Genomic DNA, 18,689 nt, shown 5'->3' on the forward strand with positions numbered 1-18,689 from the left:
AGGTGTGTTTGGGGAATCAGCCCCCATTGTTTCCCGTGGTGGAGGGAGAGGTCGGTGTGCCCTCGGTCCAGGCCCACCTGCGGAAGTGCCGTCGGGTGTGGCGCTCTGCCCGTTCTGCCTTGTTAAAGGCCCGGACGAGGGTGAAGACCCATGCAGACCGCCGGCGGTCCCCGGCCCCTGCTTACCAGCCCGGGCAGGAGGTGTCGCTATCCACAAAGGACATCCCCCTCCAGGTGGACTCTCCGAAGCTCAAGGACAGGTACATCGGACCATACGAAATCCTCAAAATCCTCAGTCCTGCCGGGTGGATCCGCAGTGAAGCTGGGAGTCGGAGCTTCACTGCGGATCCACCCGGTTTTTCATGTGTCAAGAATCAAACCACACTACACCTCACCCCTCTGTGCTCCCGGACCGGCACCGCCTCCTGCCCGGATCATCGACGGGGAGCCGGCTTGGACAGTGCACCGGCTCCTGGACATCCGTCAGATGGGCCGGGGGTTCCAGTATTTGGTGGACTGGGAGGGGTACTGACCCGAAGAATGCTCCTGGGTAAAGAGGAGCTTCATCCTGGACCCAGCCCTCCTGGCCGATTTCTACCGCCGACACCCGGATAAACCTGGTCGGGCGCCAGGAAGCGCCTGTTGAGGGGGGGTCCCGTTGTGTGGGCCGCCAGAAGAGGAGGTACTGCTGGCCCACCACCAGAGGGCGCCCTGCCTGAAGTGCGGGCTTCAGGCACGAGAGGGCGCTGCCGGGGACACAGCCAGGGGTGACAGCTGTCACTCATTATCTCTTGACAGCTGTCACCCATCTACACCTCATCAACTCACTCCATAAAGACCGGACGTCATCTCCACCTCGTTGCTGAGATATCATCCTCAGCCTTAATCTGTGCCGTACTGCACTGTGTGTTTCTGATCTTTGTACAGGAGGTTTCAGTCGTTTGTGTCAGCGGGAGGCTGAGCTGGTCGGTAATGGCAGGGTGACGGATCGCACCCTTCACGATCAGTGAGACAAGTGACTGTTCAGGTTCTGTAAAAGAGTGTGTTCATATTTGCGGAGGTGGAGGTGGAATTTCCACCATAAGTGTTACTGGGTGTTCATACACCACATCTGATTGTTTCTGCTCCTCGCCAGCAGTACCAGATCCGACACGCGGAGACGGTGGCCACCTGGGGACTCGGAACTTGGCGGCTCCAGTGTTTTCCAGGTTCGGTGGCGGAGAAAATCGTGTGGTTCCGGTTCTTCTCAGGACAGACGTCTTCTATCCTCGAGCCTGCCCACACGACACCTTTGTTAATTGATTTTTGTACATATTCTGTAATCTGCTGTGTTGAGTTGTGCTATTCACAACAGTAAAGTGTTCATATTTGACTTCCTCCATTGTCCGTTCATTTACGCCCCCTGTTGTGGGTCCGTGTCACCACACTTTCACACCACCAATCACGTTTTGCTCCATTGGTCATGTGACCCCGAGACCAAATCGAAAGAAGAAGACGTGATACATTGCTGAATGTTGGATGATTGAGACAGGGATCAATTACTTCTCCCTGCTTTTCTACTTTTGAGGTTGAATTTTTTTTTTAAGTTGAATTTTAGAGGTTGAATTTTTTTTTTTTTTACATTGAATTTTGTTTAGGTTGACGTTTTTGAGGCTAAACAAATTCAACCTTAGAATTCAGCTTCCCACTCTATTTTGATGCAAAAAAAAAATTCAACCTTAAAAATGAAATATCAAACTCCGATGGCACAGATTTACTTCCATAATTCAATTGCAGCACAATAGAGTGCATGGTTTTGCAAGTTTAGTATTCAAAACCTAATTCAATTTTGCACTGTTTGTGCAGCACATAAGTGTAAGAATCGTTCAGTTGATGATACAAGCACCAAATATGGTTCAAATACTTCTGATAGGTCCTTTTCTTCAAAAAAGCCATTAGCCACATAAATGTTTTCTTAGTGGCCTATTTTCACAGTGGCTTAGTCGTTAGCACTGATGCCTCACAGCAAGAAGGTTGTGGGTTCGCTTCCTGCCCTTTCTGTGCAGAGTTTGTATGTTCTCCCCGTGTCTCTGTGGGTTTCCTCTGGACGCTCCAGTTTACTCCCACAATAAAAAAAAAACAAACATGCTGTGGAACATCTACTAGGAACAGTAGATGGAAATGACCCCACTGACTATAATCTGGTTTGTTTATTTCATTGTTTGGTGATGTACATGAACTTGCATGGTCCATTCACAAATAAAATACATTAGCAAATGTAGACGATTATGGTACTAATGTTGGGAAGGTGTCGTAGCACGGACCCACAACAGGGGGCGCAAATGAACGGACAATGAGTAAACCAAAAGGTAACAATTTACTGTTGTGACAATACACAACTAAATGTACAGAAATTGCAAAGTCAATTAACACCAGGTGATGTGTGGGCAGGCTCGAAGATAGAAGACCCCGACGAGAGAGAGACCGCGCTCCACACGGCCTCCACCACCAACGGTCTGAAGAACACCGGAGCCGCCAAGTCCCGAATCCCCAGGTGACCTCTGTCTTCGGCTGTCGACCCTGGTACTGCTGGCAGAAAGCAGAGAAAAGATGAATGAGTGTAACTCCTTACACTCAGTGGTCTATAGTCTGTACACAGTTAGGAGGAGAACCTCCACCTCCGAATCACACACTCGTGCAGCTCCTGGTGTGACCACTTATCTGTAGCGCGGTTGTCGTCGTCACGCTCCACGCCACTTCCCGGATAAGGGCGAACACCACAGGATACCGCTGCAATAAAAGTTCAGGTTATTACTCAACGTATTAGTCAGCAGAGAAATTACCTTACGGTAGTCGATTTCTCGGCGAGGAGGTGGAGTCACGATCCGGCTTTTAAGTTGGTGGTGATGATGATGAACGAGTGACAGCTGGTGCAGGGGAAGAATGACAGCTGTCACTTCTTCAGGGTCCGGCGCCCTCTCGTGCTTGGAGCCCGCACTCCAAGCAGGGCGCCCTCTGGTGGTGGTGGGCCAGCAGTACCTCCTCTTCAGCGGCCCACATAACAACTAAATCTTTAAATGTGATGCTGCTCAGCATAAATGTAACATTTTAAGATATCATTTGAGTCATCTTCTTTTTTAAAAGTAATATTTGTGTGGTGAACCTATTTTATGCTGTTGTACATGGACAGAAACTCACAAATTTATACAAAACATGGTTACAATGATTAGAAATTTAATTGCCTTATCTAATGTAAGCACAAATTACATTACAGTGTGGTACATGAAGTGTATATTTCACATTTGCTGCTATGTAGTGCTGTGTGGCTCAGCCCAAAGTTGTAGCTCTTGCATTTTCCTCTGCAAAGCTTCTTGTATCCATATTTGGTCAACTGTTGGCAGTGATGATTACTTTTCATCAAAGGGCATGGCTGACTTTTAAAGCAAAAATACTACCTCTACTACTAAGCCCTTACACCTCAAACACTAATCGCGTGTTCCTACAGCAGCATATATACACACATTCACACAATTGTAAAATCCATCTAAAAACCATGAAAATATTGCCTGAAGTTAATATCAAATGCCCCCTAGTCCACACTACAATATTTATCAGATACAACATTTAAGTAAACCAAGATTGTTCAAATATACGATGAAAATACACATTTCTGAGCACCATCTTGAAACTAGAGACATTCGTCACAAAATGCCCCATGCGCAGTATTATTTTCCATGCAAAGTGCAGTAATATGTACTTGTATGGGGTGGGTATTTGGTTGAAGCCTTATGTGTTTGATGTAAACTGGGATATACATTGAAAAAATTGGAGATTGGCATAATATTTATTTAGAGGATGTGACAAACAGTGACCATAAAAAGTCGGTCACGGTCACCAGCCTTGAACCCATGTGAATTACTCCTCCAAGGCATGTACCCACCAAGTATGACGTTTCTGCGAGCAATAGGTGCCGAGCTATGTTGCGGCGAAGGATTTGACAAGTGTGACCATTGGTGACCATGAAAAGTAGGTCAAGGTCACTGGCCTTTGAACCCATGTGAATTACTCCTCCAAGGCATGTACCCACCAAATATGAAGTTTCTGCGAGCAATAGGTGCCGAGCTATGTTGCGGCGAAGGATTTGATGAGTGTGACCATTGGTGACCTTGAAAAGTAGGTCAAGGTCACTGGCCTTCAAACCCATGTGAAGTACTCCTCCAAGGCATGTACCCACCAAGTATGACGTTTCTGCGAGCAATAGGTGCTGAGGTACATTGCTGCGAACGAATTGTGGCCAGACAGACAGACGGATGGACGGACAGACGGACAACCTGGATGCTATATGCCCCACCTCACGGCGCAAGTACCACGCGGGGCATAAAAATACCTGCCATCTTAAAAATTGAAGTGGCTAATGTGTGTGTGTGTGTGTGTTGTTGTTGTTGTTGTTTTGGTTATTTATTTATTTTATTATTATTATTATTTATTTATTTATTTATTTATTTATTTATTGCAAAAAGTAGACCAATTACCATTGTGCCAATTTTGGTGCTTGTATTACAAAAGGAAGGATTCTTATGATAGATGCATTTATCTTCTACACTGTTCTTCTTTGGTGCTCCATTTTGTCCACTCTCTCCATTTCTTACACCTATTTAGGGACAGCTGGTGTGAAGCTGCTAGCTTGGAAAATTGGAGCAATTTCCGCTACAGTCTTCCTCATTTTGGAGACCATTATCCTCATTTATATTCTTAAATGCCACAACCAAACGAAGAGGTAAGCCATGACTACACAGAGGTTACATGAACACGTTTTTTGTAAAATCCAAAGCTTGTGCCAACAGTCAGAGGTAGGGTGACCAGATGTTCTATTTTGTGCCCCAAATGGTTTGGCGTTGTTATTGACAGTCAGGTTTCAGTTTTGAAATGCAACACAACTAAAACTGAAGCTTGACTGTCAATGACAACGCCAAACCATCTCAATTTGGGGCACAAAGTGGGACATCTGGTCACCCTAGTTGCATGTGGAGCTTTGAGGAGTGAATGTATCAAAATGTTCTCACTCAAAGGTTTTGCTATAAAACTGCTGTTTTGACCTCCCTAAGCTTAATGCCTAACTTAACCATGACCATAACCCAAACATGGATAAATGTTGCCCGATGACACGGAAGTCACACAGATACTTCTGTATATTATGATCACTAACTAAGGTGGTTAGCATTACTTTGCGTGGATGTCTGTACTCTGACAGCTGATAATGACATTATCTGCCCACTACGTTGATACGCACTGGAGTGGAGTGGTTTATACAACACTGTGGTATTGTCACACAAATCTAGCATAATATACAACGTGGCTACACCCTCTTCAGCAGCATCCCAACTGCTTGGTGAAACCACAGTTTGATTTGTTTAGAGTGTCGCGGCACTCCTGTATTGCTAGTTAGCCTGCTAACGTCTCAGTAAGGTGTCTTGTAAGTCACCATTTAGGTACAAAAATTGGATTTTTAGATTGAAGTCTTTATTTCTCACCAACTCTTAAGAAGAAATATGAGGAAAAATGCTAAACAGAAATGCAGTGATCTGTATAATCCATCTGATTGTCATTCTCTATGTTGCATTGCTGGATGTGATTTGTTTGAGTGATAGTGGACATGGTTTGTATGGGCTTGTGTAGCAATTTTAATCCAACGGCCGCTAATAAAATGGTGGCCTGCTAACAATAGATGGTTTTCCATGAACTAACCATAATGCCCTCCAAAATCATGTTATTGTAATTGTGTCAAGGGACTACCGAAATCATCACATACTGAGGCAAAGGTCCACTGACCAAGTCTAAATGTGTGACAAGGTGAGTGAGATTAGCAATAATGGTACACGTTTGCTTGTGAAAAAGCTGCAGCTAACATTTCTACATAGATGATTAAATGGGGCAATGCACAGTTTTGGTACAATATCAGTGTTCCCAAAAATGGAAAGGGGTTTCGTCAGTAATATGATCCTCCTTTATATTTATTTTACTACCTGGCCCAGTGCACCAGTTCATTTGTAGAAAAGCTGTGTTGGCAACAATATCTGATGATGAGGTTTTTGTGTTGTGTGCAGAAATCCAGCCCTGCCATGTGAAGAAGGCTGTGCTGATCCAGAGGCAACAACGGGAGGTGACTGCAGAGACGGCATGCTTCCTCCAGGCAGTCGAGATGCTCAACTGTAGGTTCGCTGTTAAAAATGACGTGCGCATATGAGCTGTATGTACACAAATCTGAATAAGAATGAGAAATGCACAAATGTAGATGGAACACATGATTTTACAATATCCTCCAATTTTGGGCAAACGTGTAAAACCTGTGGAAACAATCATGATTAAATGATATTTTAATGTGGTTCGCATGGATTTCATCAGGGCAACATACCTGCATCAGGTCAGGTCTGGGATCATGCTCTGGTGCAACGTCACCACATCTGGAACTGCCTTGGGTCTCTGGGAGCACCTACCCAGGCAGACCCATCCCCGCCTCCCCAAAGTTATTATTTATCTGCTATAGCGATGTGTAGCCTAAATCCTCAACACTGAGGCACCTGTGTTGGTTTATGGCCAAAGAGCTCCAAACTTAGCCTAAAGATTCCTAGCAATGAATCTTGGCATAAGAGTGATCCAGGAAGTTTCTGAGAACAACTCTGAACTCTTTGTGAGGAGATGTGGTCCACCCCATTGCTGGGTATGATGCAGTCTTCTAAAAGCTGTGATTGGTTGTCACAAAAAGGAAAAGAGAAAAAAAGATTTTACACGCTACTAGTTATGGATGGGCAGTAAAATCAACCGATCATATAACCTGAACTGTATTAAGAAATATACATATGTTGCAGACATGAATGAGCGAAGCTCGTCAGCATCTCACCATGTCATTTAGGTCCTTCAGACTTTATTTTGAGTAAATGCTTCAGGGGAGCATTAGCATGGCAAAAACCTTTCAGCAAAAACCTTTTTAAGCATTTTTCTTTATTTGCTTCTTACATGCCTGGAAAAGCTCCTCGCCACCTAACCATGTCCTTTAAGTCCTTCAGACTTTTATCAGTAAAACGGTTCTTGGGAACATGAGCATGACTAAAACCTTTCAGCTTATGGGGGGGGGGGGGGGGGGGGGGCAGTAAGGCTGTACAATATGGCCAAATTTTCGTATTTCAATATTGTCATAGAAATTGTTGTATAAATGTCAATTATATACATGCTGTCCATATTCTTGAGCAGCTTAGGTGGGTAGGAAGAGTTCCCATGGGATAAAAAAGCTTTTCAACCTACTATCCCTGGTTCTCAAGACCAGGCACCTACGTGGCTCTAATCTCTCTCTTTTTTGTTTTTCTTTAAATATATTTCAGTGTACCTTAGTAAACACTAGTAGAGTTCCACCTTAGATTTGGAATGTATAATAGAAGATATACCTTACTGAATTTTCATATCAATAAGATATACAATATGACTATGATTTGACACAAATTGCAGCAACAGTGAAAATTAAAAACATTCTTAAACAAAACAGTAATATCACACTCATTTTGCACTCATCATAAGGTTAGGATACTCTGCCCTCCAAAAGTATTGGAACACTTGGAATTTCACACATTTTAATTTGTTTGTCATTTTAAATACTAGAAATACAAAAAAAAAAAAAGAATTAAAATTTCTAAAATTATCTTCCTTAAACTCAAACAGAAAGCAAATCTTTAAAACTTGATAAAACCTGTAAATAATAATTAGTTTTATTGCCAGTTTTCTTTAGACAAATCAGGGGATGAAAACATGAACAATATGTCTTGGACTTTATTTACATCATTTATGAAGAAATACAAAAGTTTCTTTCACCAAAACATCAAATCTAGGCTTTCATCTCAAATGTACCTTCTGTCAAATTGTACCTGAACTTTCAGGTCTTTTTAAGAAAATCCTCCTCTACACCACTTCATCAGGAAGCTGGATTTTATTTTTTTAATTAATTTCTATGAAGTTGTAGAGATTTGCTTTCAGTTTGAGTTAAGGTAGATAATTTTAGAAAAAAAAAATATTTGAAATGGAATAAACAAATTAAAATGTGTGAAATACCAAGTGTTCCAATACTTTTGAGGGGAATTGAGAAACACTGAGGAGCATCTTACATCTCATATATAGTGCAGCAGATAAGAGAATATTTACAGTGGAATCCTGCAAAAGATGATACAAGCATCAAATTCGGCACAAATGATCCATAGACATTAACTAAAAAAAAAAACAACAAAAAAAACTGATTGGCCACTTCAGTTTTCAATAGGCAGCCAGATAGAGGCCAACTGAAGAATTACACAGGGGTCAAAATTAAAAGATGCTCCAATCATATAGAAAACTACACCACGTTATTTGCCTGATCATAAAGATTCCAAAAAGGTATAGTTTGGACAATCTGTGACTGAATGTTATGGAGTTATGAGGTAAAAGCAGCATTAATGGTGTCAGAGGTCAGTTTCAGTTTGTACAGGGGTCAAAAGTTAAAGTTGCTCTATTAATTTAGCTCCAGCTCTATTTGTGCAGCATTTGATGCTTGTATCACCATTTGAAGGATTGTTTTAGTTATGTTTTAGTGCACTAATAAGCCAACAGAACCAGTTGCTCTCTGTTAGTTTAAACATGTGTATATAAGTCAACCTGAATTAAAGGTGAAATGCTGCTTTTAACAACCTGGACCTCATTTCTGTCATAAAATACGATCGTTTCCTCACCAGTATAAGTTTGGTGTGATTAGAAGTCCATAGTTCAAACGACATGTTCAGTTCAAATCTGGAGCAAACATTTTTCTTCTTCTACTAAGGTGGATTAGAACTTTTTTGTGGTACACAACACAAACTACTGGACAGGAGGAACCTAGTAGTCAATGCGACTCACTGATTTGAAAATGCAGCTCTTTCAACCAGACTTGTGGTGCTATGACATGTCAATCATCTGTGTCCAATCAGATTTCAGGGGAGTCCAGTGAAACCCCGGCCTCCGCTCAAACGCCACCCATGCCAGGAAGTGTTTGACATTTGAACATTTCCTGTTTCACTGTGACTGATAAATTGGCACTTTCTGTTTGAGTGTGAGGTTGCCACTGAATTCCCGCGAGATTCCTTTGGATCTCATCTGTCAATCCAGGAAGTGTTGATCCAGGAAGTGTTTGACATTTCAACATTTCCTGTTTTACTGTGGATTTGAAAATTGGCACTTCCTGTTTAGGACGCCCTGTACCATGAGTGAGCTTCGCGCCGCTGCGCGACACTTCGCTCATAATATATTAATCCTGAAAATAATTTTATGTCATGATGATGAACCGCCGCACAATTAAATTAATTGTTACACAGCTTCAAATGTTTGAACATACGTCATTCACATGGCAATTATTACAGTAAAACTTGCATATAATGGAATCAGGTGGACCAGAAAATTTTGTCCGTTCTAATTGAAATCCACTATATGTATAAAATGAACAAAATATGTTATCGTTTATGTAATGGATTAGTTACAGTCAGGAGGCATAGAACAATCTACGGGGAATCCCCAGCACCAATCAGGCTTATGCATTTCCTCGATTAAACTCCTGACCTTAAATAGGAACCTGCTTCATTTAATGGCCGGGTCAGATCTTCGTCTGAAATAAAAAAAATTACCACCTGCCTTAAATAAGTGCCGGGCATTATGTGCATTGAAAATATTACATTTGGTTGAGTCACACTCTTTTTCCAAGTCAGCAGTGGAGTGGTACCTTAAAATCCTAAAGCTGATTTATGCTTCTACAACTCTGTAACTCCATGGTCATGCAATGACATCGACATACACGTCACCCTTTTAAAGTGCTCTGTCGCATTGGTAGGCATCTTATTGCAATTTGACGCAGAAACAGTGACTTTTTCTTGATGAAATTGTCCCTCAATGAGTTCCACTTCTTTATACAATCAACCTCCAAACTAATATTACGGTACGTGTAATTTTCCTCCATGAATTTGCGGGTCATTTCAGTGTCTTTTTCTGACTCCATGTTGTAAAGTTGGTCATATTTGCACACTTTTCTGCCAAGTGTATTTGATCTATGTTCGAAATGTAATTGGTGGGCGCAATAACTCCTAAAATATGACAGGAGAGGAAGGAGTGAAAACGTAAAAGGGACAAATCACAGCCTTTGCGGTCTCGATCATTTCGCAGGTGCGTGTTGGGTTACAGAGAAGTTTCACAACCATGCAGAAGGCTCTGATCTAAAGTGATTGTCTTTGTTTCACCACACCCAAGGATATGTGTGAAGCTTAACGCCATATTACAGTACAAGCAGCATTTTGTTAATAATTGCTGACCTTGAATAAAGGCCTGCCTCCTTTAGGTGCCGGGTCAGACCACAGTTTGAAATAAATAAATGACCGGACATTTAATCAAGGAAATATGGTACCCACTTTACTCGAATTGGTGAGTGTCAGTGCTGAACTTCATTTCGTACCTCTGTTACTGGATACGTCCAGACTGCTTTGTCTGGTACATGCAAGGAGTTTTTAATGGAAATGTATTGTGATGAGACGTTTTGTCTGACGTGAACAAAAATCTGTTATACAAAATCTGGTATATACTGTGTTTATTACATGGAAAACCATGCTAAGACATAGGGACTTTTGCTTTTGTTTGGTGAGTGCGAGTATCCAGTTTATATGATGACAGTTTAGGTGAGTTTTACTGTATGTTGATGAGCTTATCGTTATGTTTATTCTCCATGCTAGTAATCTAAGGACTTAACGTATTTATAGTTGTATGCAAAAGTTTGGTTTTCATGATCTTCATTTATAAATCAGTGGTTGTCTGGATCAGAAATTTCAGTTAAATATATCATATAGCAGAGGAACACACTGATATTTGAGAAGTGAAATTAAGTTTCTAGTATTTACAAAAAGTGTGTAATAATTATTTAAACAAAATTAGGCAAGTGCGTAAATTTGGCACCCTTGTTATTTTATTGATTTGAATACATTTAGCACTAATTACTGGAACACAAAATTGGTTTGCTAAACTCATTGACCCTTGAATTCATTACACAGGTGAATCCAATCATGAGAAAGGGTATTTAAGGTGGCCATTTGCAAATGTTTCCCTCTTTGCCTCTCTTCTAATGAGTGGCAACATGGGAGCCTCTAAACAACTGTCAAATGACCTGAAAACAAAGATTGATCGACATGAGAACAGTCATAATCAACCCACAGACCTGCTCCAAAGACCTACAACATGATTTTGCTGCAGTGTTTCTGTGCATCGTTCAACCACACAGTGCACTTTGCACAAAGAGATGCTGTATGATGCTGTAATGCAGAGGAAACCTTTTCTGTGTCACACCACAAACAGAGTTGCTTGAGGTATGCTAAAGCACATTTAGATAAGCCAGCTTTATTTTCGAATAAGGTGCTGTGGACTGATGAAACTAAAATTGAGTTATTTGGACATAATAAGTGGCGGTATGCATGGCTGAAAAAGAACAGCATTTTAAGCAACCTGGTCTCACGGCAAGTCCTGATTCAGCAGCACGAAATATACATTAAACTGTTGGTTCATGATATTGTGATGAAAAGCGCCTCATTTTTGTCATGGCACCACAAATTCATTTTAATTCATTCTGTGATGGCTGCATGAAATTAAAAGTGAAGCAGGATTGTCAGGGGTGGTTATGGTTAGGGTTGGGGGTAGGAGTAGGGTTAGTAATAGCGAGTTAAAAAAAAAAACCATCACGAAATTTGACTCATTTCATGACAGGAGGACAAAAACAACAACAACAAAACGTGAGACTGGGCTGTTCCAAGATAAACACTTGCTACCAACAGTAAAATTTGGAGGTGGTTCCATCATGCTGTGTGGCCAGTGCAGGTAGTGGCAGTCTTGTTAAAGTTGAGGGTTACATGGATTCCAGTTGAAGTTGCACAGGGGCTGGATCTTTCAACAAGACAACAACCCTAAACACTGCTCAAAATCTACAACCCCAATTCCAATGAAGTTGGGACGTTGTGTAAAATGTAAATAAAAACAGAATACAATGATTTAAAAATCCTCTTCATCCTTTCTTCAACTGAATACACCACAAAGACAAAATATTTAATGTTCAAACTGATAAACATTATTGTTTTTGTGCAAATATTTGCTCATTTTGAAATGGATGCCCGCAACACATTTCAGAAAAGTTGGGACAGGGGCAACAAAAGACTGGGAAAGTAGAATACTCAAAGAACACTGAATTGAAAACAGGTGAGTGACATGATTGGGTAAAAAAGGAGCATCCCCAAAAGGCTCACAAGCAAAGATGGGGCGAGGATCACCATGCGTGAAAAAATAGTTTAAGAACAATGTTTCTCAACCTTCAATTCCAAGAAATTTAGGGATTCCATCATCTACAATCCATAATATAATCAGAAGATTCAGAGAATCTGGAGAACTTTCTACATGTAAGCGGCAAGGCTGAAAACCAACATTGAATGCCCGTGACCTTCGATCCATCAGGCGGCACTGCATTAAAAACCAACATCATTGTGCAAAGTACCTTACCACGTGGGTAAGGAACACTTCAGAAAACCATTGTCAGTTAACACAGTTTGTCGCTACATCTACAAATGCAAGTTAAAACTCTACCATGCAAAGCGAAAGCCATACATCAACAACATCCAGAAATGCCGCTGCCTTCTCTGGGCCCGAGCTCATTTGAAATGGACAAATGCAAAGTGGAAAAGTGTGGTGTGGTCTGATGAGTCCAATTTTCAAATTGTTTTTGAAAATCATGGGCGTTGTGTCCTCCAGACAAAAGAGGAAAAACACCATCCAGATTGTTACCAGCGTAATGTTCAAAAGCCGGCATTTATGATGGTATGGAGTTGTGTTAGTGCCCATGGCATAGGGAACTTACACGTGTGATGGCACCATCAGTGCTGAAAGGTACATTCAGGTTTTGGAGCAACACATGCTGCTATCCAAGTAACATCTTTTTTCAGGGACGTCCCTGCTTATTTCAGCAACATAATGCCAAGCCACATTCTGCATGTTTTACAACAGCGTGGCTTTGTAAAGTAAGAGTGTGGGTACGAGACCGGCCTGCCTGCAGTCCAGACCTGTCGCCCTTTGAAAATGTGTGGCACATTATGAAACGCAAAATACAACAATGGAGACCCTAACTGTTCAACAACTGAAGTCATACGTCAAGCAAGAATGCAAAAGAATTCCACCTATAAAGCTTCAGCAATTAGTGTCCTCAGTTCCCAAATGCTTATTGAGTGTTGTTAGAAGGAAAGGTGATGTAACACAGTAGTAAACATACCACTGTCCCAGCGTTTTTGAAACATGTTGCAGGCATCCATTTCAAAATGAGCAAATATTTGCATAAAAACAATGAAGTTTATCAGTTTGAACATCAAATATCTTGTCTTTGTGGTGTATTCAATTGAATATAGGTTGAAGAGGATTTGCAAATGATTGTATTCTGTTTTTATTTACATTTTACACATCGTCCCAATTTCATTGGAATTGGGGTTGTACTAAGGCATTCATGCAGAGGAACAAGTACAACGTTCTGGAATGGCCATCTCAGTCTCCATATCTGAATATTATTGAAAATCTGTGGTGTGATTTTTAGTGGACTGTCCATGCTCAAAAACCAACAAACCTGAGATGTTTTGTAAAGAAGAATGGTCCAAAATACCCTCAGCCAGAATCCAGACTCTCATTGGAAGCTATAGGAAGCGTTGGAGGCTGTTATTTCTGCAAAAGGAGGATCTACTAAATATTGATTTATTTTTTTCTGTTGGGGTGCCCACATTTATGCACCTGCCTAATTTTGGTTAAAGAGTTATTGCACACTTTCTGTAAATCCTATAAACTTCATTTCACTTCTCAAATATCACTGTGTTTGTCTGCTATAGGATATATTTAACCGAAATTGCTGATCCAAACAACCAATGATTTTTAAAGGAAAATCATGGAAATCAGGGGTGCCCAAACTTTTGCATAAAACTGTATTAATGGTGGATGCAGACTCAGCTCTCAGCAACTCCTGTGATTGCTGGCATCCTTAAAGAAAGTGGTTTAATTTGGCAGAATGACCAAAAAAATGAACAACATGGATAGAAAAAGAACTAGAAAGCCCAAATGGACAGAAGAGCAGTGCCTGTTGTTGGCACAGCTCATGGAGGAGAATAAATCTTGCCTCTTAAAAGGTTTTAAGAAGGAAACTGGGTCCCAGGATCTTGACACAAGGGAAGAAGTAGACTTGGCTAGTGCACTGCCCAACAATTCAGTGAGTCGTTCCCTCTCCTTGTGCGCACACGCGATGAGTGCGAGAAGCACTGGTACGTGCTGCAATTCAAAGTGAGAGCAGAGATTGCAGCACACAAGCAAAGTTCTTCTCAAACAGTTGAGTGTTGTAGGCTACCATTTAGGCTATGCCTGCTGACATCGCTTACCTTGATATTAATAATTGTACCAATGTTATACAATTTACATTTTTCCCGTAGCCAGGTATCACAATGTTGTGATGACCTTTGTCTCAGGCGTTATTGTGTTACTACTCTGAGTGGGAAAAGTAAGCTCATTCCTGATGAGGTCAACCACAAACATTATCCCTGCACCGTTAAACCGGTAGAGTGTTACTGAATCACTGCCATTCAACATACGAAGAATGTCTCTCCCTCCTCTCTGTCTTTGTGCCGTCTTGTCTGTTTAAGACGCTCTTAGGGTTCTTAACAGTAGCTCCTCCCTCCTCTTCACAGTTTATCACCTTAGGAGCTCTAGTAAGACCTATAGGTGCTTTGTGAATAACTTATCTTACCAAGGCAAAATTCTAAGAAATGTCTTACAATTCTGAAATCTTTCCTAGAATGATGTCACTAAGAGCTGCTTTTAGTCTTAGGATGCTTTGTGAATTCAGGCCCAGAACATTAAAGCCTCAGACCTGCATAGATACACTTGTCTGATATTGTCCATCAAGGACACTGGCAGTCATTCAAGATATAAAATGCACAAAAGGACACTGTAAGACCTTTATTCCTTCATTCATGTTCCTGCTGCAAGTAACATCCATAGATAGCACTTTTAAAATCTGTTTTATTACAGCCAGTGAAGAATTTCTCCAACTTGATTTGAATCCTCTCATGCACATTTCGACATGTTACTCATTAATTCAGCTGTTTGTTTGTTTTTTTGTGTGTGTGTGTGTGTGTGTGTGTGTGTGTTTGTTTTTTAACCTCATGACATTTGGGGCTGTATGTTGCTCAGTTAAACTCTTCTGCATAATCAGACTTGGGCTGAGGAGCACACGAATGCCTGCTGCACCATCCCTATGAGGAGTGTCTGCTAGAGGTGGGCAGATTGATCCTAATATCGATAATATTGATACCAACGCTGATATTGATATTATCAGTTATCAAGTTGTTCACCAAAGAATATGGCTTTTTACACCCTTCAGAAAACCATACATACCATACCATACCGAAGGCCGAAGGGTGTATGATTTTCTTCAGGTTCTCAGGTTGTATGGTTTTATGGTTTTATGGTTGTATGGTTGTATGGTTTTCTTCAGGTTTTCTTCTTAACTTGATAACAATTTTATCATATACCTATAAATGATAAATGTTGTATGGTTTTCTGAAGGGTGTAAAAAAGCCATATTCATTGGTGAACAACTTGATAACGATTTTATCATATACAGTGGTCCCTTGTTTATCACGGGAGTTACGTTCTGAAAATAACCCGCGATAGGCAAAATCCGCAAAAGTAGTCAGCATTATTTTTTACAATTATTATCGATGTTTTAAGGCTGTAAAACCCCTCACTACACACTTTATACACTTTTCTCAAACAGGCATTAACATTTTCTTACTTTTCTCTCCTGTGTAAACACTCAAAGTTCAAACCTTAGTAAAAAAAAAAATAGAATGTTTTCCTATAAATAATTATGATGGCTTTTAGAACTAACAAATTTAATTTTAACGATCAACCTACGAGGTTGGACACATAAGAAATTATTAATAGTGACTCACCAGTATTTCACAGTTCCTCTGACTGCGCCTCTTCATCGTGGCACTGCTCCGCTGTCCGGATTGGCTGATTTTTAAACAAAAATGTTGATTGTGATAATAAAGTATTTTGTTGTCACGTACAATGCCTGGCGAAATGCTATCCGAGGTCTTTGGATCTTTTGAATCTATGAAGCTTAAATATGAAAAAGTATTGGTATCAATATCGGTGATACTGGGCCTATATTTACTTGGTATCGGATCAGTACCAAAATTCCTTGTATCGCCCACCTCTAGTGTCTGCCATTGTGTGGCTTCTATTTAATTTAACTTAATTTGGGTGTCAGTTTCAACCACTATCTTCATAAACCCAAACAAGAATATACTGAAAAGCTCAGTATTGAATTTGCAAAGTTGGACCTAAAATAAAAAAACTTTATGATGATTTTTATATGTATGGTGGTTTGTTGCCACCGTTAGAACTTCTACTTTATCCACTGACTTTTTACTGGCAGGATGTTGAACTTTCCTGTGGTCAGCTGCACAAATGCTCTGCAGTGACCTCCAAACTTGTGATCAGCAGAAAGCAGCATTGTGCTTCTCAGCTGATTCGGTACAGGTTCATTTTTAAGCTACTATGGGCGCTGGAAGCTGCTCATTGAGTCACGAGTGGGATTCTTATGAATCCACAGCATGTGTGAGTGTTGAACGAGTCTTACGGAGGGGAAGGTGTGCACAAGAGGAAAACTTTCTGTCCTTTCTGTTTCTTTGCTTCTTTTTTATGCACATGAGATTAAATCACAATGTAAAAATACAAAATACTCTGGAAAATAGAACTACAATTAAGTCCTTTTGATCTCAAAGTGGGGAAAAATCCCTGTAGTTCAAACTAAATGAAATAAGAATGCAGATTTGTTTTCACTTTAAGATTTAAGCCATGATTTTAAACTTTATATAAAGAAGGTTGATTTAATAAAATAAAATTAGTGGTCAAACTAACTATCTATATAAGTAAATTTGTGCATGTGTGTACTGTTATTAGTTCTTGCCTGTTGCTTTTGTAAGCTGGAAAGAGAAAATCTATGCATGCCGAGCACAGATGACTGCAAAGTAACGCTGAATTATTAAGCAGTCAACAGATCATGTTGAAATGTGTCCTTGTTAAAAGATTTTATAGTGCCTCTGACAATCCAGTTGTCATTGCAGGCGTGAATCAGTAAAACATTGCCAACAACACAGCACAAAATGTTATGAAAAGTGTGATGACACGGACCCACAACAGGGGGCGTAAATGAATGGTCAATGGAAATGCCAAAATTAACAATTTAATGTCGTAAAATGTGCACAACGGAATACAGATACAGTTTTACACTACAGTCAATTAAAAAGTCAGTGACGTGTGGGCAGGCTCGAGGATAGGAGACGCCTGTCCAGAGAAGAGTCAGGACCCACACGATTTCCACTGCCAGCGGAGACCCGAGAGTCACCAGAGCCGCCAAGTCCTGAGTCCCCAGGTGGCCACCAGCTTCAGCTGTCGGACCGGGTACTGCTGGCAGGAAGCAAAGACAGATCAAGTGGGTGTGTGCACACCCAGCAAACAGTTCAGAACAATGGTGGAAAACACCTCCACCTCTTAATCACTCTACTCCCGAACTGGATGCAGATCCTAATGTCACCTTAGCAGTCCACAACCGAGGAGTGGAGTACGCCAACTCCCCAAACACAATGACTACTCTGTAGCGTACAAAAGGTTCGTCTGCAACGGTAGGAGTTAACTCACACAGAAGTAAAGACGTTACTACGGTTAAAGATTTTCAGGCTGAGCGGTTTACCTGTTCGGTAAGACAATTTCTCTGCAGAGATGTGGTGTCTTCTCCAGGCTTTTATGGGTGAGGTGTGATGAGGTGATGCATGACAGCTGTCAGCTCCGGGCTCCTGGAGCTCCTGGCGGCGACTGCGCCCTCTGGTGCCTGAAGCCCGCCTTCAGGCAGGGCGCCCTCTGGCATTGGGCCAGCAGTACCTCCTCTTCGGGTGGCCCACACAACAGGACCCCCCCCTCAACGGGCGCCTCATGGCGCCCAACCAGGCTTGTTGGGATGCCGCTGGTAGAAATCGGCCAGGAGGGCCGGGTCCAAGATGTAGCTCCGCTTCACCCAGGAGCGTTCCTCGGGTCCATACCCCTCCCAGTCCACCAAATATTGGAATCCCCGGCCCCATCGACGAACGTCCAGGAGCCTGCGGACAGTCCACGCAGGCTCCCCATCAATGATTCGGGCAGGAGGCGGCGCTGGTCCGGGGGTGCAGAGGCTGGAGGAGTGATATGGCTTAATCCTGGAGACATGAAAGACTGGATGTATCCGCAGTGAAGCTGGCAGCCTCAGCTTCACTGACTGGGGCTGAGGACTTTGGTGATTGCAAATGGTCCGATGTATCTGTCCTTTAGTTTTTGGGAATCAACATGCAGCAGGATGTCCTTGGTTGACAGCCATACCTCCTGCCTGGGCTGGTATGCAGGAGCCGGGGTATGCCGGCGGTCTGCATGGTCCTTAGCCCTTGTCCGGGCTTTCAGAAGGGCAGAGCGGGCTGTGCGCCACACCCGACAGCACCTTCTGAGGTGGGCCTGGACCGAGGGGACCTCGACCTCTCCCTCAATGGCTGGGAACAATGGGGGCTGATACCCCAAACATGC

The 18,689-nt window shown here is 41.8% G+C and overlaps 1 protein-coding gene across 1 annotated transcript in view; it reads left to right on the forward strand.

Moving 5' to 3' along the window:
- The window catches only part of LOC117526620, a 37,937-nt gene that overhangs the window by 7,655 nt on the left and 11,593 nt on the right, over nucleotides 1–18,689 (forward strand). Inside the window, exons 4-5 of the mRNA XM_034188675.1 lie at nucleotides 4,638–4,755; nucleotides 6,083–6,187. Of these exons, the coding sequence (XP_034044566.1) occupies nucleotides 4,638–4,755; nucleotides 6,083–6,187 (223 nt within the window). The remainder of the gene's footprint in view (nucleotides 1–4,637; nucleotides 4,756–6,082; nucleotides 6,188–18,689) is intronic.

Source organism: Thalassophryne amazonica, chromosome 15 (assembly GCF_902500255.1).
Source record: "Thalassophryne amazonica chromosome 15, fThaAma1.1, whole genome shotgun sequence".
In the NCBI taxonomy this organism is placed as follows: domain Eukaryota; kingdom Metazoa; phylum Chordata; class Actinopteri; order Batrachoidiformes; family Batrachoididae; genus Thalassophryne; species Thalassophryne amazonica.